Source organism: Oncorhynchus kisutch, linkage group LG14, assembly GCF_002021735.2.
Source record: "Oncorhynchus kisutch isolate 150728-3 linkage group LG14, Okis_V2, whole genome shotgun sequence".
Lineage (NCBI taxonomy): Eukaryota > Metazoa > Chordata > Actinopteri > Salmoniformes > Salmonidae > Oncorhynchus > Oncorhynchus kisutch.
In genome coordinates this window covers 5030390-5054110 of record NC_034187.2, presented here as the reverse complement: position 1 = coordinate 5054110, position 23721 = coordinate 5030390, and the positions used below count along the sequence as shown (strand labels likewise).

General features: G+C 46.1%; 1 protein-coding gene across 2 annotated transcripts in view; it reads left to right on the top strand.

The window, feature by feature from the left end:
* The window catches only part of LOC109882762 (sodium/calcium exchanger 3-like), a 178473-nt gene that overhangs the window by 123062 nt on the left and 31690 nt on the right, over window positions 1-23721 (top strand). For both annotated transcript variants that reach the window (XM_031787686.1, XM_031787685.1), the window contains exon 4: window positions 19911-19928. In XM_031787686.1, coding sequence (XP_031643546.1) covers window positions 19911-19928 — 18 coding nt within the window. The remainder of the gene's footprint in view (window positions 1-19910; window positions 19929-23721) is intronic.

Below are 23721 nucleotides of genomic sequence, written 5' to 3'. Positions count from 1 at the left end.
CGATATTCTCCAGGATGAGCCCAGGGTCCTTTTCCGTCCAGTTCCTCCTCCCATGTCCAATTCTCCAAGTGATGCAGCCTCTCCCACTGCAACTGCTCTTCACGATTAGCAGGGAGAGTTGGCTCAGGTCTGACACCCGACTCAGCCACTCTCCCTCTGAGCCCCCCCCCAATAAATTTTTGGGGCTGCTTTTCGGGTTTCCTTGCCAACCGTGTTCCCTCATATCGTCGGCTCTTATCACCGGCTGCCTCTGCTCTCCTAAGTGCCTCCACCTGTTCCCATGGGAGGCGATCTCTTCCAGCCAGTATCTCCTCCCGAGGTGTAACAACCTTTGCCATCCAATACGTCTTCCCATGTCCATTCCTCCTTTCGCTTCTCCTGCGGTCGCTGCCTGTAACCACGCCGCTCGGTCCGTGTGTGGTGGGTGATTCTGTAACGGCGTTCTTCGTTTGTTGAAAGAGAGTCGGACCGAAATGCAGCGTGGTGGTTACTCATGTTTTTAATGAAGAAAGTGACGGTACATGAAATAACGAATAAATACAAAAACAACAAACGGAACGTGAAACTTATTACAGCCTGTTTATTTTTATTTTTATAAAAAATAATTTATTATCTTCAATACCATTCATTCTTTACAACTCATAATTTTCATACATACTCAAATAATGGTATTTTAATTTAACTAATTTAACTAAACATAAACCCCAAACAAAACCTCAGGGGAGCATCTTCCCTCCCGTCACCCTACAAAATACCTTTCCCTATCTCTCCGTCCCTAATCTATCCCCTTACAAAACTAAATGACACCCAGCCTTAAACCCCCCTTCCACCTCTCCCGAGCAGCATGCTGCCCCCACTTCCTCTCCTCCCTCTTCATCCTCCCCCTCAAATCTCCTTCCACCCTCCTCACTATCCCTTCCACCCCCCAATCTCTCCCTGTCTTCACCATGTTCTGCCTGGCTTCCCACAGCCCCCGTTTAAAGAGACTCATGAGAAGCCAGAGCAGAAACCTGTCCCTATCCGTCCCTCTCGCTCTCCCTACACCTCTCTCTAACCTGGCCCACGTCAATACAAAATCCCCCCTTACCAAACCTAACAACACCCGTGCCCTAGACCATACTCCTCCGGCAAAGGCACAGTCCCAAAAGACATGGCGCACAGTCTCCTCCCTGCCACAAGAGGATCTTGGACAGGTGGGGGATTGCACCAAACTATACCGGTACATGATGGAACGTACCGGCAAGCACCTATGGAGGCTCAACCAATTCAGGTCCTTGAGCCTGTTGTCCAGACCCCGCGCCTGCACTCCCTCCCAGACCACTTCCGTGATGCCCACTACAGGCACCGGACTCCCTGCCTTTCTGGCCTCCTCGTACAGGTGCCTGTGATCTAAACCTACTCGGGCAACTTCAACCTCAGGGTGCGCACGCAGCCACTTGGCCGCATGACCAAAATGCCACGGCAGCTGTTCTGCCCGAGGACCCATGTTAGACCACACCATTACGCTTCTCGCCTGATACGAGAAGAACACCCGCAGGAGGTAACCGGATGGGTGTATCACTGGATGAGCAAGCTCCGTTAACAAGAAAGAAACAAAACTTGTGTCCAGCTTGAGGGGGAAATGTGGTACCCCCCTACCTCCCTCCCCGATGGGACAGATCATGCGTGCCCTGGCGACCCACTCGCACCTGCCACTCCACATGAACTGAAACACAAGCCTCACTAGAGGCCTCCTCAGACAAGCCGGCAATGGGTAGATGTACGCCAAATACAAAAGAGACGGCAACACATCCACCTTTAGGACCAGGACTTTGCCCATAAAAGACAAATACCTAGCCTTCCACATTGCTAGCTTCCTCTGTACCACTGCGATACGCATGTTCCAGTTCAGCGTCGCTGAGCCGGAGGTCTCAAAATGGACCCCGAGAATCCTCAGGGCCCCCTCACAGAGAGATAACCCCCCGGGCACATCCGTTCTACCGCGCCATCTACCGAAAAACTTGACGGAAGACTTTGCATGGTTCAGAACCGCTCCCGACGCTCGGGTGAAATCCCCAAAGATGGCAAGGGACCTTGTCAGGCACGAGTCCTTGCACAGCAGCAAGGAAGTGTCGTCGGCGTACTGCGTCATCTTAACACGCAGCCCACCACTTCCAGGGATCAACAAGCCTTCCACCCCTGTGTCTGCCCTAATGGCAGCCCCCAGAGGCTCCATGTACAGAACGAAGAGGAGAGCCGAGAGTGGGCACCCCTGCCTGACCCCAGACGAGAGGTCAAAAACGTCACCCAAGTGACTATTTACACTAACTCGGCACCCCGCTCCGACATATAATGTACGAATCCATCCTATGAACTTCTCCCCAAATCCTAATCGACCTAACACTCTGAATAAAAAGGATCTATTCACGCGATCAAAGGCTTTCGCCTGATCTAGCGCTGCTACCATTAAAGGCAGTCCTCTATCTTCAACCCAAGCGATGGAGTCCCTGATTAACTGTAGGTTCCATCTAATAGAGCGGCCCTCTACCCCGCACGTCTGATCCTCATGAACGACGTAGGGAAGGGCTGTGCGCAACCGGTCTGCTAAAACCTTTGCAAGTAGCTTGTAATCTATGCACAGCATGGTCAATGGCCGCCAGTTGCCAAGGTCTGTTACTTCCCCCTTCTTATATAAAAGTGACAGCACACCAACAGCCATTGATCCCCCCGGGACCCCCATCTCAAGGATGGCCTTCAAGACTTCGAGGACCACTGGTCCAAGTATACCCCAAAACTTGAGATAAAACTCAGCCGGCAGCCCATCCATCCCAGGCACCTTCCCTTTTCCCATCCTCCTAAGAGCGCTCTCAACCTCTTCTAGTGAAATCTGGGCCTCCATCACTTCTCTAATGTCCTCCGGCAACCGCCTGGACAAGTGTTCTAAAAACACATTTCCCTGCTCTACATCTATTTCCCTTTCCTTAAATAAACCTTGGAAATGATCAGTTGTCACCCTGACCATATCCTCTGGTTCTCTAACTATACTACCATTTTCTTCCCTAATGCCATGCATTACCTTCCTACTCTGTCTGGCCCTAACCGACTTAAAGAACATAGCGGAACAAGTCTCATTGTGTTCTAGAAAGCCACTATGCGCACGCTCCAGGAAAGCTCGAGCCTTCCGCTCCTGCAACTCCCTGAGCTGCGCCTTTAGGGTAGCGGATCTCTCCCAGTCAAACGACCCGCCGAGGTTGCCTGCCTCATACTCGAGTTCAATTAACCTTTGGATACGATCCACCTCCCTCCTCTCCTCCCTTTTTTTCCTCTTGCAATACCCTATTATAAAAGCCCTAATCCTCACCTTAACTAATTCCCACCACTCTAACACCCCCTCGCACATGGACCGGAGGCCTTCAAGCCTCCAAAAGAAATCATAAAACCCGTCAACAAAAGCCTGCTCCTCCAGCACATCCCGATCTAACTTCCAGTACCCCCTACCAAAGAGGCAGACTGGCGACCCCACCGGCAGGAGCACCCCGTCGTGATCCGAAAAGAAAACAGGCAACAGCCGCCCAGACAACTTACCCAAAGACCTGGGTACAAAAATATAGTCGAGCCTCCGCTCAACCCCCCTGGAGTTGCGCCATGTAGGACCGGCCATTTTCGGAGTAGTGTGCAGTCCACCATCAACCAGACCATGGCAAGCCATTAGCCTGGTAATGGCGCCTGCACTGCTATCCCCCCTATTCCTAAATCTGTATTAAAATCCCCCCCTATCACTAATTTCCTATTTGTGACACACAGGGGCGTCAGACAGTCCACCATCTCCCTCCTGTCTGCCACCACCTGTGGCCCATACACCACCACTAATCTAAATTTACAATCCCTTATCGTGACATCCACCCCTATAACCCTCCCCTGCATTACCACAAAAGAATCCTCCACTTTTACCTCCCTGTGCCCACACAAAATCCCTACCCCCGATGAGTGCACCCCCCCAATACCCCAAACCGACTCCCCCTTGTCCCACTCCCTCTTAAACCTACTAACATCCCCTCCATCCCTCAGGTGAACCTCCTGTAAAAAACAAAAATCAAACCCCACACCCTCCAAATAACTAAAAACCGCCCTCCTCTTAACAAAATCCCTTAAACCCCTTACATTTAAAGTAACAAAAGTAAAATTAGACCCCATGAAAGAATAAAATAAAAACATGTAATACACTCAAATTCTAAACCCAGACAGAAAAAAAAATCAAAAACAGGAGACTCACCCGATGCTCCCCTGCTCCATATCTACCGGTGAAAACACCATCCGTACTCCCGACATCCCCCCCACTTCCTCCATCTCACCAACCCAGGATGCAGGAATAGTGTTTGGCTCCGGGGTGCCCTGCACCCTGGGTCTACCCCCACAATCCTCCCCCTCCCCAGTGCTGCAGCTGGATTGGAAAAAAATCGGGGAGGCTGAGTCCCCAAACAAAAAACTCCCCACCTCCTCCTGTACCCAGTCCTGAGTCTTGTTAGGTGTGTCCCCACCCAACAGAAGTTGAGGGCCAGGGGAAACCAGCAGCAACCCAGAGGTTTCTCCCACCCCCATCACTCTCTTGGCCATCCCCTCCCTCTCACTGTCGGCCAATCGCACCCTCCTCTTCATTCTCTTCTTTGGTGATGGCGGCAGTGGAGAGATACCCCCCTCCCCCCCACCAGCTCCTCCACCATACCCCTCATCTCTTCCACCAGGGCACTTTCCCCCCAGTCCACTTGCTCTTCCACCGTCTCCTTCTCCAACACTCCTCCCTCGCTTTCTTCTCTCTCATGCTCCTCCACTCGGTTGCCTTCTTCCGCCGCTTTTCCTGGTTCTCCTACTCCCGTGCCTTCCGTTTCCTTCTCTCTTCCATCCGCCGCTTCTTGCTCCTCCTCCTTCCTTGCGGCCTTCCCCTCTGGACCTGTACTCTGGTCATGAGGCTTGCTTCCTTCCCCTCCTCTTCTTCCCCCATCCCCCGCTCCTGCTCCCCCCCCCAGCCGCAGACGCATATGACCTCTGACGAGCCGGGCACCCCCGCCACAGGTGTGCTGACGAGCCACACCCGTGGCACGCCTTAGGCTTGTCACAATCCTTCGCCTCGTGTTCCTCAGATCCACAAAATCTGCATTTTCTTGTGCTGCACGAGGCGAATATGTGGCCGTAGGCCATACAGCGCCTGCAAAACGGGGGCTGACGTGCATAAAACAACGTCCCCCTGTCAGCCCCTAGGGAGAACATAGCAGGAGGATGGAGGTAGCCACCATGTCCCTTTGGGTCCTCTCTGAGGAGGGCCTGGAAGCCTCTCCTCCCATCCCAAGGGAGTCTTTGAGGTGCCTTGCTGAGGAGACGTTATCCATGTATCTCCCCAGAAAGGCCCTCACCTCTTCATCCTTAACGTATGGGTTGTAAATGTTGACAGTTACAACCCTAAAGTTATTCTTCGCCAGGCTTGTTATTTCATAGTGGCTCATCGGCCTCTCGCCTCCCACTGCTCTTGCCCTTCTCAGGATATCATCGTGTTTCTCCTCTGTATATAGTGCCACGTCGTATGCTCCCTCCAACGAGTTGCCTTGGAAACAAAACACGTCCTTCACCGTCAGCTTTAGAATCCCCATCAATATTATCCTTCCAAAAGTTTCCCGTCCTAAAGGCTCCAACTCCTTTTCCTTCCAAGCAAAACGAATCGTATTGGCCAGCCCAATCCCAGGGACCGACCGTGTTGATGTATTTAGCACCATCTCCGCAAGGAGAATGGCGCTCTTTCTCTTCTCTTCCAAAACAATGAAAAAAGAAAATCCAAAGTGACTGAGCCTATCTGGTACAAACACAGAGACAGGAACAATCACCCACGAAAGACAAAGCGAACTCAGGCTACCTAAATACGGTTCCCAATCAGAGGCAATGAGAAGCACCTGACCCTGATCGAGAACCGCCTCAGGCAGCCAAGCCTACACTCGACACACCCCTAATCAACCACAATCCCAATGCCTACAAAACCCAATATGAATACAACACGTAAACCCCTGTCACACCCTGGCCTGACCAAATATATAACGAAACACAAAACACTAAGACCAAGGCGTGACACTTTCATTATTGGCTAGCTGTCGTACCTTTCATTATTGGCTAGCTGTCGTATCTTTCATTATTGGCTAGCTTTTGTATCTTTCATTATTGGCTAGCTGTCGTACCTTTCATTATTGGATAGCTGTCGTATCTTTCATTATTGGCTAGCTGTCGTATCTTTCATTATTGGCTAGCTGTCGTACCTTTCATTATTGGCTAGCTGTCGTACCTTTCATTATTGGCTAGCAGCCATACCTTTCATTATTGGCTAGCCGTCGTACCTTTCATTATTGGCTAGCTGTCGTACCTTTCATTATTGGCTAGCTGTCGTACCTTTCCTTATTGGCTAGCAGCCGTATCTTTCATTATTGGCTAGCTACTGTACCTTTTTATTATTGGCAAGCAACCGTACCTTTCATTATTGGCTAGCTGTCGTACCTTTCATTATTGGCTAGCTGTCGTACCTTTCATTACTGGCTAGCTACTGTACCTTTTATTATTGGCAAGCAACCGTACCTTTCATTATTGGCTAGCTGTCGTATCTTTCATTATTGGCTAGCTGTCGTACCTTTCATTATTGGCTAGCTGTCGTACCTTTCCTTATTGGCTAGCAGCCGTATCTTTCATTATTGGCTAGCTACTGTACCTTTTTATTATTGGCAAGCAACCGTACCTTTCATTATTGGCTAGCTGTCGTACCTTTCATTATTGGCTAGCTGTCGTACCTTTCATTACTGGCTAGCTACTGTACCTTTTATTATTGGCAAGCAACCGTACCTTTCATTATTGGCTAGCTGTCGTACCTTTCATTATTGGCTAGCTGTCGTATCTTTCATTATTGTCTAGCTGTCGTATCTTTCATTATTGGCTAGCTGTCGTATCTTTCATTATTGGCTAGCTGTCGTACCTTTCATTATTGGCTAGCTGTCGTATCTTTCATTATTGGCTAGCTGTCGTATCTTTCATTATTGGCTAGCTGTCGTACCTTTCATTATTGGCTAGCTGTCGTACCTTTCATTATTGGCTAGCTGTCGTATCTTTCATTATTGGCTAGCTGACGTACCTTTCATTATTGGCTAGCTGCCGTATCTTTCATTATTGTCTAGCTGTCGTATCTTTCATTATTGGCTAGCTGTCGTACCTTTCATTATTGGCTAGCTGTCGTACCTTTCATTATTGGCTAGCTGTCATACCTTTCATTATCGGCTAGCTGTCGTACCTTTCATTATTGGCTAGCTGTCGTACCTTTCATTATCGGCTAGCTGTCGTACCTTTCATTATTGGCTAGCTGTCGTACCTTTCATTATTGGCTAGCTGTCGTACCTTTCATTATTGGCTAGCTGTCGTACCTTTCATTATTGGCTAGCTGTCATACCTTTCATTATTGGCTAGCTGTCGTACCTTTCATTATTGGCTAGCTGTCGTACCTTTCATTATTGGCTAGCTGTCGTATCTTTCATTATTGGCTAGCTGTCGTACCTTTCATTATTGGCTAGCTGTCGTACCTTTCATTATTGGCTAGCTGTCATACCTTTCATTATCGGCTAGCTGTCGTACCTTTCATTATTGGCTAGCTGTCGTACCTTTCATTATCGGCTAGCTGTCGTACCTTTCATTATTGGCTAGCTGTCGTACCTTTCATTATTGGCTAGCTGTCGTACCTTTCATTATTGGCTAGCTGTCGTACCTTTCATTATTGGCTAGCTGTCATACCTTTCATTATTGGCTAGCTGTCGTACCTTTCATTATTGGCTAGCTGTCGTACCTTTCATTATTGGCTAGCTGTCGTACCTTTCATTATTGGCTAGCTGTCATACCTTTCATTATCGGCTAGCTGTCGTACCTTTCATTATTGGCTAGCTGTCGTACCTTTCATTATTGGCTAGCTGTCGTACCTTTCATTATTGGCTAGCTGTCGTACCTTTCATTATCGGCTAGCTGTCGTACCTTTCCTGGAGAATTGTCCCGGTAAAAAGTGACATGATAGTGGAGACAGCATATAGGGTGAGAGCATGCAGCCATGTTCTAAGAAATATCAGTTTGTTTGAATCAAATCAGCTAAACCTGATTCCTGAAATTCAAATATTCAGATTGTCGCTTAATTCTACATTGTAATATTGAACCGTGCAGTTGTTCACGTATTTGTTTTGATCCTTAGATGTTGGTTTTCTGATTGTCTATTGCCCTGTGAATAAAGGTTATGCTGAACTATTGGAGATACTTTGGTATCTTCCCTTGTAAAGTGTAGAGGTCAGAGCTGGCATTCCATGCTGTCATTACTGCGGGTCCAGAAGACTAGCAGGTGATTTATTATGGCTCTGCTGTCTCCTGAAGGACAACGACGTGAACGCAGACAGACACACAGACAGGGACAGACAGACCGACGGGGACAGAGAGAGAGGAAGAGAAGAAGAGAGAGACAGACTGACAGACAGACACACACACACACAGATACACATACTAACAGACAGGAAGACAGATAGGCAGACAAACTAACAGACAGGGACAGGGACAGACAGGAGGTTACTTCAACCTGCAGTGCTGCGGGACAGTGTCTGAGTGCCCTTCACATATCTCCTGTCAAGACTACATATATACATATACATATATATAAAGACAGTTCATTTTTTTGTACTGCATTTCTAGTAAAATATAACATGTAAAATAAGTGTAGATGGTAATCTCAATTTCTCCTTTTGTTTAATTAAAAACTTTATATGATTTGAACTGCACTCTGGGAGATGAGGGTCACAGTTGAGGGACGGTAGATAACACAGGACACGCTGCTGACGTCAGAACACACACACACACAATCTGAATCCAACACGTCATGCCTGCATCCTTCTGTCTGATTTGAAGCGTGAGCGAGCCGAGGAATATCATGAGCAGATTGTTGTCTAGTAACCGTTTCCATGGAGGCCGCTCTACCAGGGCCTAGGTGTAATGGATTTCAATTGAACTGTTGAGTTTCTAGCTGTCGAGGAGCGGCGAGGGAGGCAGGCGGGGGTGGGATGGAGACAGCGGGGGAGGGAGGGACAGAAATAGTTTGTACTCTGTATTAGAGAGAGGAGTGAGAGAGAAAGAGAATGCAGGAGAGAGAGAGAGGGTGTGAGAGAGAAAGAGAGAGCAGGAGAGAGAGAGAGGGTGTGAGAGAAAGAGAGAGAGGGTGTTAGAGGGAGAGAGAGAGGGTGTGAGAGGGATAAGAAGAGAGAGAGAGATAGGGAGAGAGAGCGAGAGAGTGGGATTTAGGAGAGAGAGATCGAGAGGAGGGGATAGAGATAGAGGGGGGGAGTGAGAGACTATAGAATGTGTCAAATTATCAGTATGGTTGGCTTTCTGTCTAACAGGGTTGTTATGGCTGGCTTTCTGTCTAACAGGGTGGTTATGGCTGGCTTTCTGTCTAACAGGGTGGTTATGGCTGGCTTTCTGTCTAACAGGGTGGTTATGGCTGGCTTTCTGTCTAACAGGGTGGTTATGGCTGGCGACACCGTGTTTATGGCTGGTGACACCGTGGTTATGGCTGGCTGGTTCAGAAGGCTGGCTAACGGGTCATCCTGGGTTTGTCTGCTTGGCAGCATCAATGGAGTATAGTGTATGCAGTATAGCCTACTATAGCTCACCGATTGCTGCAGCTGTACATAGCCCATCTGTAAATAGCCCATCCAACCACTTCATCCCCATATTGTTTCCATTTACTTTTCTGCTCTTTTGCACACCAGTATTTCTACTTGCACATCATCATCTGCCCATCTATCACTCCAGTGTTAATCTGCTAAATTGTAATTACTTCGCTACTATGGCCTATCTATTGCCTTACCTCCTTACTCCATTTGCACACACTGTATACAGATTGTTCTATTGTGTTATTGACTGTACGTACGTTTATCCCACGTGTAACTCTGTGTTGTTGTGTTTTTGTCGCCCTGCTTTGCTTTATCTTGGCCAGGTCACAGTTGTAAATGAGAACTTTTTCTCAACTGGCCTACCTGGTTCAATAAAGGTGAAAAAAAAAAAAAATTATAGTATAATATACTATATTCTAGTAGGCTATAATATACTATATTCTAGTAGGATATAGTAAGCTATACTCTAGTAGGATATATAGTAAACTGTACTCTAGTGGGCTATAGTAAACTATACTCTAGTAGGTTATAGAGTAAACTATACTCTAGTAGGATATATAGTAAACTATATTCTAGTGGGCTATAGTAAACTATACTCTAGTAGGATATATAGTAAACTATATTCTAGTGGGCTGTAGTAAACTATACTCTAGTAGGATATATAGTAAACTATGTTCTAGTAGGCTATAGCAAACTATACTCCAGTGGGCTATAGTAAACTATACTCTAGTAGGATATATAGTAAACTATACTCTAGTAGGATATATAGTAAACTATACTCTAGTAGGCTATATAGTAAACTATGTTCTAGTAGGCTATGGCAAACTATACTCCAGTGGGCTATAGTAAACTATACTCTAGTAGGATATATAGTAAACTATACTCTAGTAGGCATATAGTAAACTATACTCTAGTAGGATATACAGTAAACTATACTCTAGTAGGCTATATAGTAAACTATACTCCACTCTCACTTGTCTCCAATTCCACATACCAACCCTCAGCTTCCCTGAGCCCATCACAACCCTCAGCTTCCCTCAGCCCATCCCAACCCTCAGCTTCCCTCAGCCCATCCCATCCCTCAGCTTCCCTCAGCCCATCCCAACCCTCAGCTTCCCTCAGCCCATCCCAACCCTCAGCTTCCCTCAGCCCATCCCATCCCAACCCTCAGCTTCCCTCAGCCCATCCCATCCCAACCCTCAGCCCATCCCAACCCTCAGCTTCCCTCAGCCCATCCCATCCCAGCCCTCAGCTTCCCTCAGTCCATCCCGTCCCAACCCTCAGCTTCCCTCAGCCCATCCCATACCTCAGCTTCCCTCAGCCCATCCCAACCCTCAGCTTCCCTCAGCCCATCCCATCCCAACCCTCAGCTTCCCTCAGCCCATCCCATCTCAACCCTATCTCTGCTGGCCACCCACTTTGTGTTTCTACGCAACACATATCTTTCAACTATGCTGTGATGTTTAACGTACAATTTACAATATATCTAATCGAATAGAATCCACAGATTGTGAGTTGAAGATAAATACTTTTACTAAGAGTATTAGTATATTAGTAATTTACTGACCCGGTCTCTCCAGATCTCCTAACAGTACTATTTCTAGGGTCAATTTTAGATCAATGCTATGCATTTTCTATGCATTTTCAGCCAATCCTGAACCTGAGACCTACTCTGGTAGGATATAGTAAACTATACTCTGGTAGGATATAGTAAACTATACTCTGTAAACTATATTATAGTAGGATATAGTAAACTATACTCTGGTAGGCTATAGTAAACTATACTCTAGTAAGATATAGTAAACTATACTCTAGTGGGATATAGTAAACTATAGTAAACTATACTGTAGTAGGATATATAGCAAACTATACTCTAGTGGGCTCTAGTAAACTATACTCTAGTATGCTCCGATAAATTATACTCTAATAAATAGAGCCTACTAGAGTATAGTTTACTAACCTTACTAGAGTATAGTTTACTAGAGCCTACTAGAGTATAGTTTACTACATCCTATGAGAATATAGTTTACAGAGTATAGTTTACTATATCCTACTACAGTATAGTTTACAGAGGATAGTTTACTATATCCTACTAGAGGATAGTTTACTATATCCTACTAGAATATAGTTTACAGAGTATATTTTACTACATCCTATTACAGTATAGTTTGCTATATCTACTAGAGTATAGTTTACTATATCTTACCAGAGTATAGTTTACTATATCCTACTAGAGTATAGCGTACTAGAGTATAGTTTACTATATCCTACTAGAATATAGTTTACTATGTCCTACTAGAGTATAGTTTATTATATCCTACTAGAGTATAGTTTACTATATCCTACTAGAATATAGTTTACTATGTCCTACTAGAGTATAGTTTACTATATCCTACTAGAGTATAGTTTACTATACCCTACTAGAGTATAGTTTACAGAGTATAGTTTACTATATCCTATTAGAGTATAGTTTACAGAGTATAGTTTACTATATCCCATTCGAGTATAGTTTACAGAGTATAGTTTACCATACCCTACTAGAGTATAGTTTACAGAGTATAGTTTACTATATCCTACTAGAGTATAGTTGACTATATCCTACTAGAGTATAGTTGACTATATCCTACTAGAGTATAGTTTACTATATCCTACTAGAGTATAGTTTGCTATATCCTACTAGAGTATAGTTTACTATATCCTACTAGAGTATAGTTTACTATATCCTACTAGAATATAGTTTACAGAGGATAGTTTACTATATCCTACTAGAGTACAGTTTACTATATCCTATTATAGTATAGTTTACTATATCTACTAGAGTATAGTTTACTATATCCTACTAGAATATAGGTTACTATATCCTACTAGAGGATAGTTTACAGAGTATAGTTTACTATATCTACTAGAGTATAGTTTACTATATCTACTAGAGTATAGTTTGCTATATCTACCAGAGTATAGTTTATTATATCCTACTCAAATATAGTTTGCACAGTATACCTTACTATATCCTACTAGAGTATAGTTTACTATATCTACTAGAGTATAGTTTGCTATATCTACCAGAGTATAGTTTACTATATCCTACTCAAATATAGTTTGCATAGTATACTTTACTATATCCTACTAGAGTATAGTTTACTATATCTACTAGATTATACTTTACTATATCCTACTAGAGTATAGTTTACTATATTCTACTAGAGTATAGTTTACTATATCTACTAGAATATAGTTTACAGAGTATAGTTTACTATATCCTACTAGAATATAGTTTACAGAGTATAGTTTGCTATATCCTACTAGAGTATAGTTTACTATATCTACTAGAGTATAGTTTACTATATCTACTAGAGTATAGTTTACTATATCCTACTAGAGTATAGTTTACTATACCCTACTAGAGTATAGTTTACTATATCCCACCAGAGTATAGTTTACTATATCCCACTAGAGTATAGTTTACTATATCCTGCTAGAGTATAGTTTACAGAGTATAGTTTACTATATCCCACTAGAGTATAGTTTACTATATCCTACTAGAGTATAGTTTACTATATCCTGCTAGAGTATAGTTTACAGAGTATAGTTTGCTATATCCTACTAGAGTATAGTTTACTATATCCTACTAGAATATAGGTTACTATATCCTACTAGAGTATAGTTTACTATATCCTGCTAGAGTATAGTTTACAGAGTATAGTTTGCTATATCCTACTAGAGTATAGTTTACTATATCCTACTAGAATATAGTTTGCTATATCCTACTAGAGTATAGTTTACTATATCTACTAGAGTATAGTTTACTATATCTACTAGAGTATAGTTTACTATATCCCACTAGAGTATAGTTTACTATATCTACTAGAGTATAGTTTACTATATCTACTAGAGTATAGTTTACTATATCTACCAGAGTATAGTTTACTATATCCTACTCAAATATAGTTTGCATAGTATACTTTACTATATCCTACTAGAGTACAGTTTACTATATCTACTAGATTATACTTTACTATATCCTACAAGAGTATAGTTTACTATATTCTACTAGAGTATAGTTTACTATATCTACTAGAGTATCATTTACTATATCTACTAGAATATAGTTTACAGAGTATAGTTTACTATATCCTACTAGAATATAGTTTACAGAGTATAGTTTGCTATATCCTACTAGAGTATAGTTTACTATATCTACTAGAGTATAGTTTACTATATCCTACTAGAGTATAGTTTACTATATCCTACTAGAGTATAGTTTACTATATCCTGCTAGAGTATAGTTTACAGAGTATAGTTTACTATATCCTACTAGAGTATAGTTTACTATATCCTGCTAGAGTATAGTTTACAGAGTATAGTTTGCTATATCCTACTAGATTATAGTTTACTATATCCTGCTAGAGTATAGTTTACAGAGTGTAGTTTACTATATCTACTAGAGTATAGTTTACTATATCCTACTAGAGTATAGTTTACTATATCCTGCTAGAGTATACTTTTACAGAGTATAGTTTGCTATATCCTACTAGATTATAGTTTACTATATCCTGCTAGAGTATAGTTTACAGAGTATAGTTTGCTATATCCTACTAGATTATAGTTTACTATATCCTGCTAGAGTATAGTTTACAGAGTGTAGTTTACTATATCTACTAGAGTATAGTTTACTATATCCTACTAGAGTATAGTTTACTATATCCTGCTAGAGTATACTTTTACAGAGTATAGTTTACTATATCCTACTAGAGTATAGTTTACTATATCTTGCTGCAGTATAATTGGAAGAGTCTACTGTCGGCCTCTATAGATAATCCCAGTATTGCCGACGGTATATAGAATCTAGTATGAGGTACATGTAGTATGAAGATGGAAATGCTTATATAATGAATTCTAGACGTGATGTAATGACATGCATCAGACCAGTGACATTCCAAATATCATCCCAGTTATTGGGATCACTAACTCAGCTGTCATTCCTACAGTAGCTAATCCTCTTTCTACCATCTCACACACACACACATCATCTCATATTTCTCAGCTGCACTGTGCTTTAGGAGAGTGGCAGCTTGTCTGTACAATTTTTCCATGCAGTGTGGCTGTGACTAAGTGTTTTGACTCACTGTGTGTGTGTGTGTGTGTGTGTGTGTGTGTGTGTGTGTGTGTGTGTGTGTGTGTGTGTGTGTGTGTGTGTGTGTGTGTGTGTGTGTGTGTGTGTGTGTGTGTGTGTGTGTGTGTGTGTGTGTGGTGCTGGTGGGAGACCGAGATGACTCATCATCAGTACTGTGGGAAACGTCTCCACGATGTGTGAGAGAGAGAGAGAAACAGACAGAGAGAGAAAGAGAGAAACAGAGAGAGAGAGAGACACAGAGAGACAGAGAGAGAGAGAGAGGGGACCATCACCTGGGCTTTGGGGTCGGACTTCCTCTCCTCACTCCCTCCTTCTTCCTTCCCTCCATGTGTAACACATTAACACTACAGAAACCCACCCTGGAGCCAGAGAGAGGGAGAGAGCCAGAGAGAGAGAGAGTCAGAGAGAGAGAGAGAGCCAGAGAGAGAGAGAGCCAGAGAGAGAGAGAGAGAGAATGATAGAAGACTATTGACGCTGTGATTCACATTCTGTCTGTCTGAGTGTATCATAAAGACCAGACTACGCCACCTGGTGGACATTTGGAGCACCAGGACTCTTTACAGTAAAAGGTTTGAGGTCTAGTGACCAGTTTGGAACCACAAGACCCATAACACAAGGAGGAAAGATTTCAGCAAAAAGGATGAACGTAAGAATAAAAAGTACATTGGAAATGTATCAAACATGATGTAGGCCACATGACCATCCCACTAAAGTGGAATAGATCCCACTAAAGGAGTTAAGGTGGAATAGATCCCATTAAAGGGGTTAAGGTGGAATAGATCCCACTAAAGGGGTTAAGGTGGAATAGATCCCACTAAAGTGGAATAGACCCTACTAAAGGGGTTAAGGTGGAATAGATCCCACTAAAGGGATTAAGGTGGAATAGATCCCACTAAAGTGGAATAGACCCCACTAAAGTGGAATAGATCCCACTAAAGAGGTTCAGGTGGAATAGATCCCACTACAGGATACCAAATCAGAGTCAGGCAGGTACAGGACACCAAATCAGAGTCAGGCAGGTAGAGGACACCAAATCAGAGTCAGGTAGGTACAGGACACCAAATCAGAGTCAGGCAGGTTCAGGACACCAAATCAGAGTCAGGTAGGTACAGGACACCAAATCAGAGTCAGGCAGGTACAGGACACCAAATCAGAGTCAGGCAGGTTCAGGACACCAAATCAGAGTCAGGCAGGTACAGGATATCAAATCAGAGTCAGGCAGGTTCAGGACACCAGGCAGGATCCGGGTCAGGACAGGCAGAAAGGTCAGAACTGGGAAGACCAGGTGAAATGTACAACAATAAGACCTTATTATCACTTTGTCTTCGCCACTTCATTGTGTGTGTGTGTGTGTGTGTGTGTGTGTGTGTGTGTGTGTGTGTGTGTGTGTGTGTGTGTGTGTGGTGTGTGTGTGTGTGTGTGTGTGTGTGTGTGTGTGTGTGTGTGTGTGTGTGTTTCTGGCTCTGTGGATCGCCCTTGGTGGGCCATGTATTTGACATAGTGTTGTATAAGGTCTGGTCCCAGCTGGAGGTTGAATCAGGCTAGTGAATCAGCCCCCACAAATGGCAACCTAAATAGGGCACTACTTCTGAACAGAGAGCCCTATTCCCCATAGACCCTGGTCAAATGTTGTGTACTAAAAATGAATAGGATGCCATTTGGGACACGGATTGTGGCTTCTGAACAGCGGAGATGTTTTAATAACAGTGATAATGATAGTGATAGTGATAATTATGATGATAGTGATAATGATAGCAATAATTATAGCGCTAACTATACCGATAGCGATAATGATAGCGACAAAGGCAGATATAGCGATAACGATAGCGAAAATGACAATAACGATAGCGATAAAAATAGCGGTAACAATAGCGATAACGATAGCGATAACGACAGCGATAGCGATAATGATAGCAATAATTATAACGATAGCGATAACGACAGCGACAGCGATAACAATAGCAATAACTATAGCGATAGCGATAACAATAGCGATAACGATAACGATAGCGATAACGATAGCAATAACCATAGCGACAATTATAGCAATAACGATAACGATAGGAATAACTATAACGATAGCGCCAACGATAGCGATAGCGATAATGATAGCAATCATTGTAATGATAGCAATAATTATAACGATAGCGCTAATGATAGCGATAATAATAATGAAGCTAGTCCGCCACTGACATGAATGTTTTTACTGATGACGATTAACAGTGTTTCTGATTTAAGGAGTTGATAAAGATGAAAAGGTTGATTTAAGGTTTTTAAGGTTGATTTAAGAACAACAGGTTTCATTAGGCTGAGGTCTGAAATCTTTAGTTCAAAGGTAGTGCATTGAATAGGGAATAGGCTGTAATTGAGGAAGGGTCCTTAATGTTATTTTCTTCAGTGAAGGGGTTCTGTTATGTCCTTCAGTAGGCTCCATGATGATAATAATGATTTATTAAGTCCCTTTTGGGAATAGTGTCTTGCATCAACAACCAACAGCAGGGTGGGAGCCACTCCAGTGATGTGTTCACCAACTATTAGACAGGATTTCCTTTATCCTTCTCGTAGCACAGCCACAACACACACACACACACAACACACACACACAGCCACAACACACACACACATACACACACATACACACACACACACACACACACATACACACACACACACACACACACAGCCACAACACACACACACATACACACACACACACACACAGCCACAACACACACACACATACACACACACACAGCCACAACACACACACACACACACACATGCACGCGCACACACACACACACACACACACACAGCCACAACACACACACGCACGCGCACACACACAGCCACAACACACACATGCACGCACACACACACACAGCCACAACACGCGCACGCACGCACACACAGCCACAACACACACACACACACACACACAGCCACAACACACACACGCACACACAGCCACAACACGCGCACGCACACACAGCCACAACACACACACGCAGGCACACACACACACAGCCACAACACACACACGCAGGCACACACACACACAGCCACAACACACACACAGCCACAACACACACACGCAGGCACACGCACACACAGCCACAACACACACACGCACGCGCACGCACGCACGCACACACAGCCACAACACACGCACGCGCACGCACGCACACACAGCCACAACACACGCACGCGCACGCACGCACACACACACACAGCCACAACACGCACACACACACACACACACACAGCCACAACACACTAGAAACTGGATTCAACACACACACACACACACACACACAGCCACAACACACTAGAAACTGGATTCAACACACACACACACACACACACACACACACAGCCACAATACAACAGACTACAAACTGGATTCAGAAGAGAATACCACTACTGAGGTTATTTTAATGGTCTCTGTCCTGCTGTCCTACTGTCCAGCTGTTCTGCTATCCAACTGTCCTACTATCCTGCTGTCCTGCTGTCCTGCTGTCCTGCTGTCCAACTGTCCTACTATCCTGCTGTCCTACTGTCCTACTATCCTGCTGTCCTACTATCCTGCTGTCCTACTATCCTGCTGTCCTGCTGTCCTACTATCCTGCTGTCCTACTATCCTGCTGTCCTGCTGTCCTAACCGTCCTACTGTCCTACTGTCCTGCTGTCCTGCTATCCTGCTGTCCTGCTGTCCTACTGTCCTACTGTCCTGCTGTCCTGCTGTCCTACTGTCCTGCTGTCCTACTGTCCTACTGTCCTGCTGTCCAACTGTCCTACAGTCCTGCTGTCCTGTGTACTGGTGCCTATGGGGGGGTCGTGCTTCAGGCTCATCCTCAGCTCACATACTCTCTATCGACCAATCACCAGACAGCACACGTACCATCACGCTCCCTATCAACAACTCACCACACAGCACACGCACTGGTCATCACACTCCCTATCAACTAATTACCACACGCACCATCACACTCCCTATCAACCAATCACCACACAGCACACGTACCATCACTCTCCCTATCAACCAATCACCACACAGCACACGCACCATCACACTCCCTATCAACCAATCACCACACAGCACATGGACGCACGCACGCACGCACTCGCACCATACATTGGTCATAATGATCTGATGTCATCACGTTGTTTTATCTGTTTATCCACATAGCATACTGCAATGACTTGTAGACTTTCCCAGGTTTCTGTTTACTCCATGTTCTTTGGTTCTCTCCCTCCCTCCCTCTCCATCTCCCTCCCTCTCTCTCTCTCTCTCCCTCACTCCCTCTCCCTCACTCCCTCTCTCTCTCTCCCTCCCTCCCTCCCTCCCTCTCTCTCTCTCTCTCTCTCTCTCTCTCTCCCTCCCTCCCTCACTCCCTCCCTCCCTCCCTCCCTCCCTCTCTCTCTCTCTCTCTCTCTCTCTCTCTCTCTCTCTCTCTCTCTCTCTCTCTCTCTCTCTCTCTCTCTCTCTCTCTCTCCCTCCCTCCCTCCCTCCCTCCCTCTCTCTCTCTCTCTCTCTCTCTCTCTCTCCCTCCCTCCCTCACTCCCTCTCCCTCACTCCCTCTCCCTCACTCGCTCTCCCTCACTCCCTCTCCCTCACTCCCTCTCTCTCTCCCTCCCTCCCTCCCTCCCTCCCTCCCTCCCTCCCTCCCTCCCTCCCTCCCTCCCTCCCTCCCTCCCTCCCTCCCTCCCTCCCTCCCTCCCTCCCTCCCTCCCTCCCTCTCTCTCTCTCTCTCTCTCCCTCACTCCCTCTCCCTCACTCCCTCTCCCTCACTCCCTCTCTCTCCCTCCCTCCCTCTCTCTCTCTCTCTCTCTCTCTCTCTCTCTCTCTCTCTCCATCTCCCCCCCCCCTCTCTCTCTTCCTCTCCATCTCCCTCCCCCACTCTCTCTCTCTCTCTCTCCCTCTCCATCTCCCTCCCCCACTCTCTCTCTCTCTCTCCCTCTCCATCTCCCTCCCCCACTCTCTCTCCCCCTCCATCTCCCTCCCCCACTCTCTCTCCCCCTCTCCCTCTCCCCCTCTCCCTCTCCCTCTCTCTCTCTCTTCTGCTATTTTCTCTCCACAGCACTGTTACTGGCTGAAGGTAAGTCGTCTTCGTCTCTCTCCCTCTCTCTCTATTTTCTCTCCACTGTTACTGACTGAAGGTAAGTTGTCTTCTCCCTGCTGATGGCTCTCTGTCTCCTGTTGCTGTGATTTGAGGAGGGATTGGAGGGTCCCAGTGAGCTAACTGGTCTGATATGGGGGGGATTGGAGGGTCCCAGTGAGCTAACTGGTCTGGTTTGAGGAGGGATTGGAGGGTCCCAGTGAGCTAACTGGTCTGGTTTGAGGAGGGATTGGAGGGTCCCAGTGAGCTAACTGGTCTGATATGGGGGGGATTGGAGGGTCCCAGTGAGCTAACTGGTCTGGTTTGAGGAGGGATTGGAGGGTCCCAGTGAGCTAACTGGTCTGGTATCAGGTGGGATTGGAGGGTCCCAGTGAGCTAACTGGTCTGGTATGAGGGGGGATTGGAGGGACTAGCTGCCTGCATGCTGGTCTGGTTTGAGGGATTGGAGGGTCCCAGTGAGCTAACTGGTCTGGTTTGAGGAGGGATTGGAGGGTCCCAGTGAGCTAACTGGTCTGGTTTGAGGAGGGATTGGTGGGCCCCAGTGAGCTAAATGGTCTGGTATGAGGAGGAATTGGGGGGTCCCAGTGAGCTAACTGGTCTGATATGAGGGGGGATTGGAGGGTCCCAGTGAGCTAACAGGTCTGGTTTGAGGAGGGATTGGAGGGTCCCAGTGAGCTAACTGGTCTGGTATGGGGGGGATTGGAGGGTCCCAGTGAGCTAACTGGTCTGGTTTGAGGAGGGATTGGAGGGTCCCAGTGAGCTAACTGGTCTGATATGGGGGGGATTGGAGGGTCCCAGTGAGCTAACTGGTCTGGTTTGAGGAGGGATTGGAGGGTACCAGTGAGCTAACTGGTCTGGTATCAGGTGGGATTGGAGGGTCCCAGTGAGCTAACTGGTCTGGTATGAGGGGGGATTGGAGGGACTAGCTGCCTGCATGCTGGTCTGGTTTGAGGGATTGGAGGGTCCCAGTGAGCTAACTGGTCTGGTATGAGGGGGGATTGGAGGGTCCCAGTGAGCTAATTGGTCTGGTTTGAGGAGGGATTGGAGGGTCCCAGTGAGCTAACTGGTCTAGTATGAGGGGGGATTGGAGGGTCCCAGTGAGCTAACTGGTCTGGTTTGAGGAGGGATTGGTGGGCCCCAGTGAGCTAAATGGTCTGGTATGAGGAGGAATTGGGGGGTCCCAGTGAGCTAACTGGTCTGGTATGAGGGGGGATTGGAGGGACTAGCTGCCTGCATGCTGGTCTGGTTTGATGGGGGATTGGAGGGTCCCAGTGAGCTAACTGGTCTGGTATGAGGGGGGTTTGGAGGGACTAGCTGCCTGCATGCTGGTCTGGTTTGATGGGGGATTGGAGGGTCCCAGTGAGCTAACTGGTCTGGTTTGAGGAGGGATTGGAGGGTCCCAGTGAGCTAAATGGTCTGGTATGAGGGGGGATTGGAGGGACTAGCTGCCTGCATGCTGGTCTGGTTTGATGGGAGATCGGAGGGTCCCAGTGAGCTAACTGGTCTGGTATGAGGGGGGATTGGAGGGACTAGCTGCCTGCATGCTGGTCTGGTTTGATGGGGGATTGGAGGATCCAAATGAGCTAACTGGTCTGGTATGAGGGGGGATTGGAGGGACTAGCTGCCTGCATGCTGGTCTGGTTTGATGGGGGATTGGAGGGTACCAGTGAGCTAACTGGTCTGGTTTGAGGAGGGATTGGAGGGACTAGCTGCCTGCATGCTGGTCTGGTTTGATGGGGGATTGGAGGGTCCCAGTGAGCTAACTGGTCTGGTATGAGGGGGGATTGGAGGGTCCCAGTGAGCTAACTGGTCTGGTTTGATGGGGGATTGGAGGATCCCAGTGAGCTAACTGGTCTGGTTTGATGGGGGATTGGAGGGACTAGCTGCCTGCATGCTGGTCTGGTTTGATGGGGGATTGGAGGGTCCCAGTTCTAATGTTTGAGAATGTTATAAAACATTAGAGAGAAATAGTATAGAGAAAGTTAGAGCCCAGAGTCTTAACATTTTAAAATGTTTCCATTTGACTAATTTAGCAGGCGCTCTTATCCAGAGCGACTTAGTTAGTGAATTCATCTTTAGATAGCTAGGTGAGACAAATCAAATGTATTTATATAGCCCTTCTTACATCAGCTGATATCTCAAAGTGCAGCCTAAAACCAGCCTAAACCCCCAAAACAGCAAGCAATGCAGGTGTAGAAGCACAGTGGCTAGGAAAAACTCCCTAGAAAGGCCAAAACTTAGGAAGAAACCTAGAGAGGAACCAGGCTATGAGGGGTGGCCAGTCCTCTTCTGCCTGTGCCGGGTGGAGATTATAACAGAACCAAGATGTTCAAATGTTCATAAATGACCAGCATGGTCAGATAATAATAATCACAGTGGTTGTCGAGGTTGCAGCAGGTCAGCACCTCAGGAGTAAATGTCAGTTGGCTTTTCATAGCCGAGCATTGAGTATCTCTACCGCTCTTGCTGTCTCTAGAGAGTTGAAAACAGCAGGTCAGGGACAGGTAGCGCGTCCCAGGTAGCGTGTCCCAGGTAGCGCGTCCCAGGTAGCGCGTCCCAGGTAGCGCGTCCCAGGTAGCGCGTCCCAGGTAGCGCGTCCCAGGTAGCGCGTCCCAGGTAACGCGTCCCAGGTAGCAGGTCCCAGGTAGCAGGTCCCAGGTTGCAGGTCCCAGGTAGCAGGTCCCAGGTAGCACGTCCCAGACAACCACATATCACAGTCATAGTAAGAAATGTTTTCCTCTAAAAAGTAGCCATGTCTCTTCCTCCCATCTCCTCTCTTCTCTCCTCTTAAGATGAGGGAGGACTATTTATTTTTCATGAGCGTGGCCTTATTTCTATTACAGCATATTGGATGACTGTCATTCATATTCCATTCATTCAGCTCAATGTAACAGCGATAGGTTTAGGCTACTACCTGATTCTAGAATGTTCCCTGTACCCCGTATGAGGTTGCTACAACCTAGCCTATGAATGTTTTACATCGTAGGTGCACACAGGTCGAGTTAAGATTTTGATGTGACAGACAGTGACATGGACAGACAGACCGCCTTGCACACTCTGGCCTGCATCTAGTTGATCTGGGGGTGTAATCATTAGTCAAACAGTTGCAAACGAGAGATTCTATTGGACAAATTCAGGTATGTTCATCCCCGTTTCGTTCCGTTTGCAGAAACGTTTCTCGGGAATCGGCAGAATGAATACACCTCTAAATCACGGGTAAACACAGTTCACTTTCATAGAAGCCACGTTGTATTCCTTCTGGCATCTATTCTCTCTCCTCCTCTCACCTTTTCTATTCGTTCGTGGACTTCAATGCACAACCCATCAGCTGGATGTGACCAGGCAAAAAAAATACACCTTTCCAAGCCAAACCATATCATAACCGCTGCACACAGCCTACATTGTTATCACCATATTAGCTAAAGTAACCTCATAGTCAACATAGCTAATAGAACTAACGTGTTAGTAAACCTGCTACAATCATGAAGTAACGTTACAGTATACAGTCAGTAAGCAGTTTAGCAGTTACACCGTGTGTGTGTGTGTGTGTGTGTGTGTGTGTGTGTGTGTGTGTGTGTGTGTGTGTGTTGTGTGTGTGTGTGTGTGTGTGTGTGTGTGTGTGTGCGTGTGTGTGTGTGTGTGTGTGTGTGTGTGTGCGAGAGCGGAGGACAGGAGGAGAGAGGAGCAGAGAGGACAGGAGGAGAGAGGAGCAGAGAGGACAGGAGGAGAGAGGACAGGAGGAGAGAGGAGCAAAGAGGACAGGAGGAGAGAG